Source organism: Pteronotus mesoamericanus, unplaced genomic scaffold, assembly GCF_021234165.1.
Source record: "Pteronotus mesoamericanus isolate MK-2021 breed Mesoamerican mustached bat unplaced genomic scaffold, CSHL_Meso_final scaffold_705, whole genome shotgun sequence".
Taxonomy (NCBI): domain Eukaryota; kingdom Metazoa; phylum Chordata; class Mammalia; order Chiroptera; family Mormoopidae; genus Pteronotus; species Pteronotus mesoamericanus.
The window spans coordinates 13071094-13083949 of NW_026555326.1; the positions used below are offsets into that span (position 1 = coordinate 13071094).

The 12856-nt window shown below is 57.8% G+C and overlaps 1 protein-coding gene across 1 annotated transcript; it reads right to left on the bottom strand.

Annotated features, from left to right (window-relative positions):
• Window positions 1–265: 265 nt before the first annotated feature.
• PEAR1 (platelet endothelial aggregation receptor 1) lies at window positions 266–11276 on the bottom strand. The gene is made up of 22 exons (XM_054562935.1): window positions 11161–11276; window positions 10349–10453; window positions 10001–10101; window positions 9124–9216; window positions 8623–8866; window positions 7764–7884; window positions 7412–7548; window positions 7109–7321; window positions 6652–6826; window positions 6448–6568; window positions 5609–5772; window positions 5410–5512; window positions 5131–5277; window positions 4796–4921; window positions 3745–3873; window positions 3500–3628; window positions 3121–3333; window positions 2817–2905; window positions 2579–2714; window positions 2332–2406; window positions 1978–2226; window positions 266–1479 (listed from the first exon to the last, which is right to left on the bottom strand). The coding sequence occupies exons 1-22, from the start codon at window positions 11274–11276 to the stop codon at window positions 1328–1330; spliced, it is 3138 nt and encodes a 1045-aa protein (XP_054418910.1). The 3' UTR covers window positions 266–1327.
• Between the last annotated feature and the right edge of the window lie 1580 nt (window positions 11277–12856).

Consider the following 12856-nt stretch of genomic DNA (forward strand, 5'->3'; position numbering starts at 1 on the left):
CTGCGGGGCCCCCATTTGGGTGCACCCACTCCTGTTTGCTTTCCTGCCTCCAGCCTCCACACCCCACTCAGTTCCACTGCCCCAGTGGCACCACCAGCCCTTCCCACCTTTCAGTTGTCGCTCTTCCCCTGTAAAAATGCCAGTTTGGGGCATGGCTCCCTCTGTGCAGTCTAGTAACTCTCAGAACATGCAACTTGCCCGTCTATCTGAGCACTTACCACAGTGTCACTGGTACTTTTAATTTACTCAGTCACAGTCTTGTAGGGAACATTTATTGGATGCCTACTACATGCGAAGGGGAAACAATGTTGAGCGTAAACACAGGACTCCTGGCTTCAGGGAATTTATATTCCGGTGGAGGAAGCAGAAATTAATCAAAGAATCACATAAAGAAGCAACACATCACAGAGGTGCCTGGAACCCTGCTGGTCTTCTGCAGGCAGCTGTTAAATTAACGCAGCTGTGATCAGTGCTACTAAAGACAGGTACTTCCCAAAGAAGGGGTTGTGAAGGACAAGTAGAAGTTAGCAGGTGAGTGGGGAAAGAAGAGCATTCCAGATGTGCAAAGTCCCTGTGGCAGGAAGAAGTATGGCTAATAGGAGGACCTAGAAGCCAATACAACTGGAGTAGCGAACACATTTCAAGGTAAAGCTGAAGACAGAGATAAGCCAGCCAGTAGATTCTTTAATTAAGACCTTTGACAGCATTCACTCTGGTCCAGTAGCAATGGGGCAGCCGTGAAGACGCTCAGGCAAGGGCAACCTAACCAGCTTAAATTTGGAGCTGTTGGTTGGAAGGAGTGCCAAGTGAATGCAGGGGGAGCCCGTTGGGAGACTATTGCTAAGGTTAACTGGTTTGAGGCTGCCTCTCTACTAAATGGTGAGGGCTGTAGAACAGGGCCTGTGCCTGATATGCCTCTGAAACCACACACACACACACGCGCACAGAAGCTCACACATGCACTTACACAGAGCCCAGCATAAGCGCACAGAAAAGGTACCTAGTATACATTTTTACATCAACATGAAATCAGAGTTATCTAGTAACATTCAACCCACCAGTTTGTGTATACATGCCCTGGCGGCCCTCAGGAGCAGTGGGTTAGGGGAAGCGGGTGCAGGCTTCCTGCCTACCAGTGTCCCAGCGTGGATTCAGGAGCCAGGCTTCCGTCGCTCCACTCACTTCCTCTATTAAACTTGTTCATAAACATGTTCATGTTCACGACCTGCCAGAACTTTTCCTGATCCTTGAAGGGGACAGCTGGCTCTGTCCCCAACCTTGGGCAGCAAGGAAAGGTGCGCTGGCCACTGCACACAGCCTTGGCCCGTCAACGGTCCTGGTGCCGAAGAGGGGGAGACGGGGGATGCCTTACAGGAGGCAAGTCATAGTGTCCAGGAATGTGGCTGTTCTTGGGTGAGTCGTAGTGGCCGGGAATCAGCCCTGGAGGCGGGGGGTGCTGGGAACCCATGGAGTCTCGGTCTGGAAACAGAGAGGGGACAGAAGGACGGGGAGGTAGCTCCTCCCCATCTTACCACTCCCCTCTGCAGCCTCGCCTGCCCAGACAGAGGGCTGGTGCCTGGCTACTGAGCAGTTTGTGCAGTTTGTGCAGCTCCTCACCTGCCATTAGGAGAGGCCACCTTGACCCGCCCACCTCACAGGATATGAGGACACTTTGTCACCTGCCTTGTTCCCCACTCTTCTGGGTACCAACTCCACAAGTCAGGTGCTATACAATCACCACTTCAAATCCTCAGTCCTGTGAAGTAGGCACCACCACTCAGGCTCTAAGAGGCAGTGTGGTTCCCAAACATCATGCCGGGTCTGAGCCCAAGTCTGCCCCCAAAGGCCTTGCTCTTGTGGCCACATCACGCCGCCTCCATGTTCCCTTTCTCTATCGCTTTCTCCCCTTCTACCTCCCTTGTCTCTTCTCCCTTTCTCCCTCTCTAGCCCCTGCCCCTGTGGAGAAGGAGGGCTCACCATGGGCCAGAGCAGTAGGCTGCTCATAGGTACCACTGTCTCTCTGAGGCCGGGGGTATCGCTGCCTCTGGCTGTCCGGGAGCCGAGGAAGTTGCCTGGGGGGAGATCCTGAGGGAGGGCCTTTCATCTCCACATAGCTGCTTTCCCGGGGGCCCCCTAGGAGACTGGGCAGGTCCCGGATGGTGGCATAGGGGTTCTCACTGCTCAGGGAAGCCACACTGGCCCCCAGCCCTTCTTCAGAGATGGGCCCTGAGGATAGAAAATAGAATTCAGACTCAGGAGAGGCACTGGCTCGTAAAACCCAGTGTAGCCCCCTTGCTCACCACCGCCCAACCCCCTGCCCCATGCCCATACCTTTACTGAAGAATGGGCCTGGACCACTACTGTTGCTGTAGCTACAGCTGTAGCTACGGTCCACGCGACTGCTACCTGAGGACAAGGAGGCAATGCCCAATCAGACCCCTGGTACCCTCTCCAGGCTCAAGCTCCCTCTAAAACTGGTGTCCAGAACCCCCTTCTGCAGATGCACACACTTAGATGGAGCGGGACGTTGGGCTGCACGCACCCGCCCTCACCAGAGGCCTGGCCTCCAGGCTCCTACCCCTGTCCAGAGGCCCCGGAGGGGCCTCCCGGCGGTGCTTCCAATCAGCAGGCAGGGTGGCGTGGCTGTCAGGGCTATGGGCTCCACCTGGCCACTCAGGGGCCTGGAGGCTGGCAAAAAGCTGATTGCCTGGAACCTGATAGGGGAGGAGTGGAATAGAGAGAGGAAGAGGCAAGGATGGAGATTTCCAGAAAAGCAGGTGTTCACCTCCGCAGGGCACCCCTTCCCCAGCACTGACCTTGTTAGGGGGAGGGGGGTTAGGTAAGCACTGTGACAGGGTGTGGTAGCTGGGGTTGGAGTAGTAGTGGCTGTAGCTCAGAGAGACATCTGCAAGAACAGACAGACGCAGGGCGGCCCACCCCGTCAGAGATAGGCCTGGGCCCAAGAATATTATTCTGTTTGGGGGATAAGTAATCAGCCTCTCTGACCTCCCTTCCTCCCTCCAATCCACTTCCCATCTTCCGGGTCCAGGGAGAGAAGCATGAACCCCACGCCTATAAGCCCGCCACTTATATGTGTCCTCCTCCCCCCGGCCAGCTCACCTGGCGTGACATACTCAGAGCCATCCAGTTGTCCGCTGCTGTACGCCACTGCCAAGTGCTGGTGCTCCTTGCCTTTTTGCCAATGGCGGTAGCCAATGAACAAAGCCACAAGGGCCACCACCAGGGACCCCAGCACTGGGATGCCGACCACTGCCCCCAGCGAGTTATAGGCCACTGGAGGAGTAGGCATCATGGTGACGGGCTCCTGGCTTCCTAGTGGGTAGGCAGTCATTCAGGATAGCGTCTTGGCCCTGACAGTGAGCTTGGGGGACATGCACGGGAGGACCCCTCGATGAGGGGCCTAGATCCTGGCAGAGACCCAGCCAGGTACCTGTGCCCTGGTTCCCTGAAGGTGATGGGGACCTAGAGAGGAACTCACCAATCCTGCAGGGGGCACCACTGTACCCTGGGGGACACACACAGGCTCCCGTCTCCGGGTGGCACCTCTCTCCAGAACCACACTGGCACTGTTGAGAGCAGTTGGCACCAAACATCCCTGGAGAACAGCCTAGGAGAGAGCCAAGGAGGTAGGCGGGGATGAGAGGTTGCCAGGACACTGCAGTCTCCTCCCTGAGCTAGGGCTCACTTGGGGACAGGGGCATGGAGCTCCCCTTCTATTGGTACCTTCCAAGCAGTGAGGTCCCGTCCAGCCTGGGGGGCAAAAACAGCTCCCATCCTGGTGATGGCAGGTCCCGCCATGGTGACACTGGCAGGGCTGGGCACAGTTGCTTCCCCAGTGTCCTGGAGGGCACGCTGCAGGAGACAAGGTGCCTGTCTGATGTGCTAGCCCAGCCCTCCCCTGCCCACACAAGGTGAATTCTCAGCCCCCAGTATCACTGAAATCTTCCCCTCAGCTTTGGTCTTCCCAAGGACACCACGGTTTGGACAGTATCTACACTCAGATGACTCGTAAATGCTGACCTGAAGACCCATGTGCCCAGCTGCCTCCTGAACATCTGCACTTGGCTATCTAAAGGCCACTCAGAACAACACAGCAGGGCCAGGCAACAAAAGCCTTCCAAACTATCCTGCATTGAGTAGCTCTGGGCTTTTTTTTTTTTTTTTTAAACATGACAGGCGTAAATGTCCACATTATTTAAGGCATAATTTTTGTGTATCTGACATTAGCAAATAGTCTAATAGTAGTCATTACTGAATTCTATGGCAAAACTCTTCACCAAGATGACTTTCCTCTACCCTGCCTGCTGATGAACTTACATCCAGTCTATTTCGTAGTAATAGCTTCTCATTTCCCTTTTCAAAATTTATCTCACTTGGTGGTTCTGGGCTAATCTTTTCCATGATGTTGTTCATGTGTTTGTGTGGGAAAGAAGTCATGTATAAATAAATAAATTGAAAAATGCAAAAGAATAAGAAGAACACGTTCAAAACTGAACTTGTGGTTTCCCTCACCCCCTGCTCTTCCTGGGCCTCCCACGGAGAAGGGCAAGGAATTGTTTTTTTCCCTGGTTATTCATTGCTGCATCCTCAGCACCCAGAATGGAGGTGATACCCAGTAAGTATCTCTTTATATTGTTTATATAACTGACTGAATCAAGGTAGGTCCAGAGGCTTTTACACCCAGGAACAGGGGAAGAGAAGCCTCTGGGCCTCCACCCCGCACCAGGCATGCACGCGCACTTAGACACCCATGCCGCCACTGGACCCCACGTACGCTGGGAACAGTCCGAGCCAGTCCAGCCAGCCAGGCAGTAGCATGTTCCATTGGAGGGGTGGCAGGAGGAGTGGTTAGCACACTTGCAGGGCACACAGCGTTTGCCATAGCGTCCAGGCTGACAGGCTGGAAGAAAGGCGCTCCTGGTGACTGGGGGCAGGGGCCAACCCTCAATAAGCCCTTGATCCCACTATCTCCTCCCTCTTTCCCACTCCAGTAACCGGCACAAAGATTGGAATCAGTGGTAGGAAACAAGATGGAGAAAGCAGAGGCTTCTGGCATCTGCCACTGCACTGCACAGTGCTGCTGGCGCGTGGGAGAGGAGGTAGCCTCACGTCTTTGGCAGGAGGGACCTCGGAATCCAGGTGCACACACACAATTGCCATTCTCAGGGTTGCAGGTGCCCCCATTCTTGCAGGTGCAGGTGTTGCTACAGTTGGCTCCCCAGAAGCCCTCAGGGCAGGGCAGGTGGCAGCGGGTACCTGTGGGAGAGATGAGTAAGGTGACCCTGGCTCTCCCCACCCCTTCCATAGGGATTCTTCTGGACACGTTTCCTGGGGGATGCACCACCAACTCCCCGGTGGGCCTGGGGCCTGGACACCCAGAACGGTCACCTGTCCAGCCAGCCTGGCACCGGCAGTGTCCATGAGCAGGGTCGCAGCCATCAGAGTGGTCACAGTCACAGCGACTGGCACAGCCTTCACCGAACTTCCCCTTCTTTAAGAAAAAGTAGATGGTAGGGCAGACCAATCAGCGGAGGGGTAGGTACCATGCCCTCCCCACCCCCAGGCAGACAGGCTGTTGAGCACTTACTGGACAGGGGAGCTGGCAGTGGGTCCCGTGCCACCCAGGGGTGCAGGTACAGGCTCCAGTTTGGGGGCTGCAGGCTGCCTCATGGGCACACTGGCAGCTGGCATTGCAAGCAAATCCCCAGGTTCCAGATGGACAGGGCACAGAGCAGTTACCACGCTGCCAACCTGGAAGAGGGAGGGGTCTGCAGGCAGGCATGGGGGCCCAGTTCCCCCGGCCAAGCGAGAACACATCGGGCACTGGCTGTGCTAGGCTCTGTGCTAGGAGTTGGGGGGTGGAGTAGGGATGCTCATGGTCCCATGCAAGAGAAAAACATAAGCTGTTAGATACAGAACAGACGGCTGGATGGCTGCCAGTCATGAACCACCCAATTCTGGGTCTTGGTCGCCTCTTCTGAAAAAAGAAGGGAGTTAACCAAAGGATTTATCCAGATCATGTGTAAGAGAAGAGACTGGAGGGTTGTTAAACATAATAGAGAACTAGCCAACAAAACACATGTGGTTCAGAACCCAGCCTAAAGATTGCCACCATGTCACCCCTGCTAGATCTCGGAGCCCTCCGTGTTGCTGCCGTTTTGTGGTTCCGTATCACCGGGCGTTAACAGTGTACACCAAAGAAGGGACTTCTGGCCTGGGCCTTTAAGAATGAGTGGAGTTTTTGCCGTTGAAGAAAAAGCGAAGTCTAGATTCCAGGAAGGAAGCAGCTTGTCTACCTTTCCACGGTCCGCTGCTGCCCAGTGGCTCCGCCCTTACTCCTCGCAGCCTACCCGCTACCTTTGGACCCTACCTTCTTTTCGTGGCCCGGCCCCCAAAATCTCCCCTCCCGGGGGCCCACCCCCTTACCTTCCTTGCAGACACAAGCGCCGTCGATCGGCGAGCAGGAGATGGCATTCTCGCAGGAGCAGCGTGAGGAGCAGTTGACTCCATAGGTATCAGGCGGACAGAGACTAGCGCAGTGTTGGCCCTGAAGGCAGTGGGCGGTCTAGTGAGTGGACCGGCTCTTCCGCCTCCCCCCGCACCGGGTCCAGGGGTCGGGGCGCGCCTCACCGTGTACCCGGGCGCGCACCGGCAGAGGCCGCTGTCGGGCTGGCAGAGGCCGCCGTGCAGGCAGAGGCAGTGCTCCCGGCAGCTGGGCCCGTACGTATCGTGAGGGCAGCTCTCGTTGCAGTGAAGGCCGGCCCAGCCGGGCTGGCACGAGCACTCCCCGCTCATCGGGTGGCAGCTGAGGGCGGAGGCGGGCGGCGTGCTCTGAGCCGCGGCCGCCGGCCGCCCTCGGACCCCTTTGTAGGGGACAGCCCGCGTCGCCGAGTCAGGGGGCACAAGGAAGACTCGGTGCTGTCCTGAGAGCGCCCCACTTCTGTCTCAAAGTCCCCTCTTTTCCCTTCTGTGCCATCTGTCCCGCCCTTGGATAGGCCCCTGGCGCTTTTTGAGATTTCGGGGGCTCCAGCACCGAAAGCCTCTCCCACTGGCCTCCTAAGTCCTTGACCAGTGTCCCGCGGCCCACCTGAGGCTGTGCTCTGGGTCGCAGGTGCAGGGCGCCTCGCAGCTGAGGCCGTAGAGGCCGTCGGGGCAGAGGCGCTCAGTGCAGCGGTCCCCGGTGAAGCCGTGCTCGCAAAGACACGCGCCATTGGCTGGGAAGCAGCGGGCCCCGGGGGCGCAGTCGCAGGTGTCGGCACAGTCCTGTCCGAAGCGGCCCACGGGGCACTCCTCGCGGCACCTGAGGGCCCAGCTGACTGAGCTTGGCCACGTCCACCCCTCCAGGTCCGCCTCCGCCCCCCGCGGCTTCTACTCCAGCAACGACTCTCACCCTTCCCCGGTGTAGCCTGGAGCACAGCGACACTGCCCAGTGAATGGGTCGCAGAGGCCACCGTTGTGACAGCGACATTCCTGGGAGCAGTTGGGTCCATAGAAGCCCTCCATACAGGGCAGGGAACAGACTGTGCCCTGGGGCGTGAGATGTTGACAGAGCCTCAGGCACTGGCTCACTCCCCATGGTTACAGGGCCCTTTGATACTCTCATACCAAGAGCCCTCAAACCTCTCCAGCCCCCCCGGAGCCCAGCCCCCTCACACAGACCTTCCTCAGAGCCCCACAGAGACCCACCTGCCGAAATGCCCCCAGACTCCCACCCCATCTCAACAGGCCCCACCATTTCATACCATCCAGCCAGGTGGGCAGCTGCAGGAGCCCTGGGAGGCCTGGAAGACACCCCCGTTGTGGCAAGGAGAGGTGCTGGGGCAGATGAAGCCAGCAGTGTCCTGCTGACAGGACACCTCGCAGCTGCTGGGCAGAGCAGGCGACGTCAGTGTGTGAACACGCAGTGCCTGCCTCCCCTTTGCGTCCAAGGGCTGGCCAACCACTCACAGGTCCTCCCAGGTGGAAGGTCTGACTTCAGGGTTCAGTGACTGCCCCCCCCCCGCCCCCCCCGCCCCACCCTTTCCCTGTTGGAGATCCCAGGCATCAGGAAGCAAAAATTTCCAGGACTGGAAATGGCAGCGACATACAGCACCACCGGGTGGAGCCGAGTGACCAGCCTCATGCACCCTGCTCCACCACCTGTGCTCACACTTTCCTTACTTTTCTCTCTGCCCGTGTGGAGGTCTCAGCTCCAGAGCCCCTCCATGAAGCTGGATCTCCGGTCTCCACCTAGGTGAACCTTCCCTTCCCTGTGACTCCACAGCTCTCCTTGAGCCCTGCCTTGCAACAGGGTTCTCTAGGTCCCTGTCTTAGCCCCACTTCATGAGATGCTTTCACACACATGCTTTCTCACATTATCTTCACAGTAACGTTTCTACATGGACAACACTGCTGCCATTGCACAGACAGGAAGCAAGCTCACAGAGTCGATGATTTGCTCAAGGTCACTCAGCCAGTGAGTGGCAGAGCTGGGACTAGGATCTTGCCTCCTGGCTCCATCCCCACATTTGGAATCCTGTCGGAATCCCCTCATATGCCCATGTGTGCCTGTGTGGTCCTGTGTTTGTGACCCCATTAGTGTACTTGCCCCCCATTACGTACCTGGGCCCTGTACTCTCTGGGGGGCAGAAGCAGGCTCCAGTCTGGGGGTCACAAGGTGCCCCGTGGCACTGGCAGCTGAACTGACAGGCAGGGCCGTAACGGCCAGGGGAGCAGGGCTGAAGGCAGTACGGGGGCTGCAGGCCAGAGGGGCAGGAACATGCCCCACTCTTGGGGTCACAGGAGCTGCTGTTGCCACAGCTGCAGGGCTTGTCACACTGTGGACCCCACAGTCCTGGGGCACACTCTGTGAGATGAGGAGGGTAGAAGGCGTTCACCAGGGGTCTCACCCCCTCCCAGCCTCCAGTTAATCCCTGTCTTGGTTTCCCAGCCCCCACATATGCCTATGTCTGGCTTGGCTCACACTCTGGACCACATCTCTGGATGAAGCAGCACAGAGCACATCCCAATGGGGCTCTGGTGGATAATTGCCCTGGGGTCGCAAGCACCTGTGCCCTGGTAGGGAGGGTGTGCCCGAGGGCCCCGTAGTCACCAGCCACTCACCACTGGAGCAGTCGTCACCTCGCCAGCCTTGTACACACTGGCACTGATTGGGTGCCACACAGCGGCCATGGACACACTCCTGGGCACAAAGCGCTGCAGCAGAGAAAGGGGAGCATGAAGAGGCTCGCAACCCCGCCCTGATTCTCTGAAGCCTAACCCCATCTTCCTCTTATCCAGGGACCTGGGGTTCTCTGAGCAGCGATTCTGCCTCTAAAATGCAGAAAAAGACTGAGGGGCAGTAATTCAGGTCAGAGCCTGACAAGATCTGAGGGTTCCGGGCTTCCCAGCCCTTCTGTGAAATTCTAGAAGCACCTTGAGAAAATGGAGAGAGGGTTCCTCAGGTAGCAACTAGACTTAGATGTTATCCAGAGAGATAGGGGGTCCAGGGTAGGTCAGGCTTGGCAGGGACTGATGGTGGGCCGGGGTGAGGGAAGGGGAGAGAGGCAGAGCAGGCCCCAGTCTGGGGGTTTCAGGGTGCTGGGGGCAACAGGCAGAAGAAACTGAACAGCAACAAGTCAGAGACAGCCACAGAGAGACAGGGACAGGAAGAGACAGAGACAGACCCAGAAAATGAGACCCCAGACACAGAGTGACAGAAAGACGGGCAAACCAGAGACAGAGCGAGAGCTCTAGAAAGACAGAGATGCAGAGACAGACATTGCTGAGGGACATGGAGAGAGAGGATGGGAGAAACGTGGGGTTAGCTGAAGGCAGAGGTAGGAATGGGCAACTGTGGCTTTAGGGACAAGGCCTGGGGAGGGGGAGGAGGGGTAAAAATCCAAAGGTCAGAGGAGTAGCCCTGCCCTGGTAAATTCAGGGAAGAACTAGGAAGGGTGGGCTAGGCCCCTCCCACCCCACGGCCCCACCCAGCACTCACGCACGCAGACCCCACCGCTCTCGTAGAAGCCCCGACAGCACTGCAAGCGCCTTCGGTGGTCTGTCTTCACCACCTGGCGGTAGACAGTCCGGTAGACAACCCTGGGAAGACCCGGAAGAGCCCTCAGTCTCCCTACTGAGGCCCCAGTGCTCCTCACACAGCGCAGCACTGTGGGAGGCCTGGGGCACTGTCCAACACTCCAGGCTGCGAGAGAGCAGAGCACACTCCCCGCCTTCGGTGCCTGCAGGCCAGATGCTTCCTCCAAACTCTAAAGGTTCTGAGAAGAGAATGAAGGTGTGTCGGAGCAGGGGCAGCCCGCCCGCCCACAGGGGAGGTCAGGGCGCTCACGTGGGTTGCCGGCAGGTGTGGGGGCTCTCCCAGGGGTGGTCACAGGGCTCTGAGGGGAGTAGGCTGAAGGGGCGGGAGTAGGACTCCTTGGTGGTGGTGGTGAAACTGCAAGACAGGAAAGGGTCAGAGGCTCAGGGCAGGGAGAGGCCTGAGCTGGCACAGGGGCCACGGGAGGCGGGGGTGTGAGGCTCGGCCACAGTGGGGAATCGCCACCCCAACATTTGGGCTTGCTCCCCCAAGCCTAAGATGGACTCCCACCCTGCCCCCAAATCTGAAGGATTCTTCCTAGAATTAGAATATTTCTGGGACACCCCCTCCATCAGCATCCCCTTCTCACCCAACAGAACCAGAGCTGCCAATTTTTCCTTCCTCCTCCCCCCATGCAGGGAGATTGAGCAAGAGCTGACCCTGGACCCTGCTGATGGACATGGGCTGAAGCATTTCTGGCCAAATCCTGTCCCAGGTCATTTCCCAACCCTGCCCCCTTTCCTCCCCCTGGGCCAGCCCCTCTGCTTGCCCCCAACACAGTAAATGGCTCCCACCCTGTGCTCTGCCCTGCAGCCAGCCTTCCACAGGAACCAAGGGACAGGCATAAAGGAAAGACAGGCAGGGTCAGAGCTGGGATGGAGACTGAAACAAGGTCAGAGGCAGCCCATGAGGGAAGTAGAGACAGCAGGAGCAGAAAAAGGAGGGAGGTGAGGGCTAGAGAGAGGAAGCGAGGCAAGGGAAGGACCCAGGAAGAGGAGACCTAGTAGGAAGAATGGGGAGCCAGGGGCTTGAAGCCCTCAAGGCGCGGCCAGGGCCCCTCTCACCTTTCCCAGAAGCTGCAGGCATTGGGGTCATTGGGGCTGAGGGTTCCAGCCAGCCCCAGGCCCAGGGCCAGAAGGACGGCGCGCACAGGCGGCAACATTGCAGAGGCCTGCGACATGACATGGCTGGTGAGGGGCATTGCAGCCACAGCCTAGAGGACCAAATCTTTGCAAAGACCTGAGCAGGGGTGGCAGGAGAGAGGGCGATTCTGCCTCTTATCTGGGCCATGCCCCTGCGCCCCCCGGCCCTAGCTCCCCAGCTCTCATTCCTGACTAGGTGGTGCACTGCATGCCTTTGAGCCTTTTCACATTGCTTCCTCTGTTCTTCACCTTGAGCCCTCACATTTCCAGGTCTAGCCCCAAGCACCGCCTCTCCTCTGCTCTGCTCCTGACTCCGACTATCAAACTGTCCCACTCACCCCTTCTGGAGCTCCTGCCACCATCCCCCTCCCCCACACTACTGTTCCAATGCCCTTTCCCTGACCATGACCTCTAGAGGAAGGGACCAGTACCTTTTATCCCTGAATCCCCAATCCCCAGTTCAGACCCTACTGGGGCACTTTGATATTTATACCAAGATGGAAAACTAGAGCCAATGGGGGAAAGTTATGAGGGAAGTCGACTTGGGCTCAGTTGGAGGAAGAACTTGCAGTCGAAGCAGTTCAGTAATGGAATCAGCAACCTCAGTGGTGAGCTCCCCATCACTGGATGTATGCAGGCAAAGGCCAAAACCTCCCTGATGTAGCTGCGGGCTTCCTGCTCTATGGAATGGGAGTGGGCAGGGTTGGGTCCAGGTGACCCCGAAGGAGGCCCTTCCCAACCGCTGGTGTGCTGGCACCGCTCACACAGACCCACGAGCACCAGCGGTGCACATCTCTTCCCGACTCCTGAGGTCACATTAGTAGCTTGAAATCAGTCACAGGGGGATTATTTATACCATGGAAGTTGACAAACAAACCAGGGCCAGCCACACACAGACACACACCGAGCCAGCTGTTACACACTTGCCAGCATGTCACTGCACCCAACTCCAGGTCCTGTCACCCGAGAAGGCCCCCAACCAGGCCTCAGGTGTAACGAGAGGCACCCACCTTCCTCTGGCCACCCCATCGGCCATTTGGAAATGGGCTCCTGTCTATCTCCTCCATCTTTAGCCTCACCCAGTGGGTGGGAAGCAGATCAGGGCTCAGATGAGCCTGTTCTGCTCCTGAGTGGACACCCCCACAGTTGGTTTCAGATTCCATGTTCCTAGAACTTTCCCTGGTTCCTGCTCTACGCCTCCCTGAGGCGCCCACATCTGCTTATGATTTTGGAGCAGAAAGGTCTTGTTCCTGGCCCATTATACCCCTGAGTATCTCTGGAATGCTCGATGCCTGACCCCACTCCATTCCCCCCACCCACACACTCCCAGGGGCCCCACAGCTACTCTCAGCTCCAGTCAGGGCTGTGCTCCTTCCCTCCAGGTCTTGGAGCAAGAGATGTGCTCCCTGACTTACCCAGGCCCCCCGGTGGGCATATCCCCACAGAGATCCCTCTCAGTCCAAAGGTGGCCCACCTCTCCTCCCCAGGCAGCCTCCCTCCCACTGCAAATCCTCGCCCAGGAAGAGCAGTACCGCCCCACCGCTCTGGCTAGCTGTCCCCATCGCAGCTCCCTCAAGGCGAATCTCCACTTCTGACTTTTGTGCTTTCTCCCCTCAGA

What these genes read in the sequence shown, in the direction of transcription:
- PEAR1 (XM_054562935.1), bottom strand. Translation starts at nt 11,276, where the DNA reads ATGTCGCAGGCCTCTGCAATGTTGCCGCCTGTGCGCGCCGTCCTTCTG. An exon ending in GCTGCCCACCTGGCTGGATG is followed by an intron (nt 7,549 to 7,763) that starts GTATGAAATGGT and finishes CTCACGCCCCAG; the next exon opens with GGCACAGTCTGTTCCCTGCC. An exon ending in GCCTACTGCTCTGGCCCATG is followed by an intron (nt 1,480 to 1,977) that starts GTGAGCCCTCCT and finishes CTCTGTTTCCAG; the next exon opens with ACCGAGACTCCATGGGTTCC.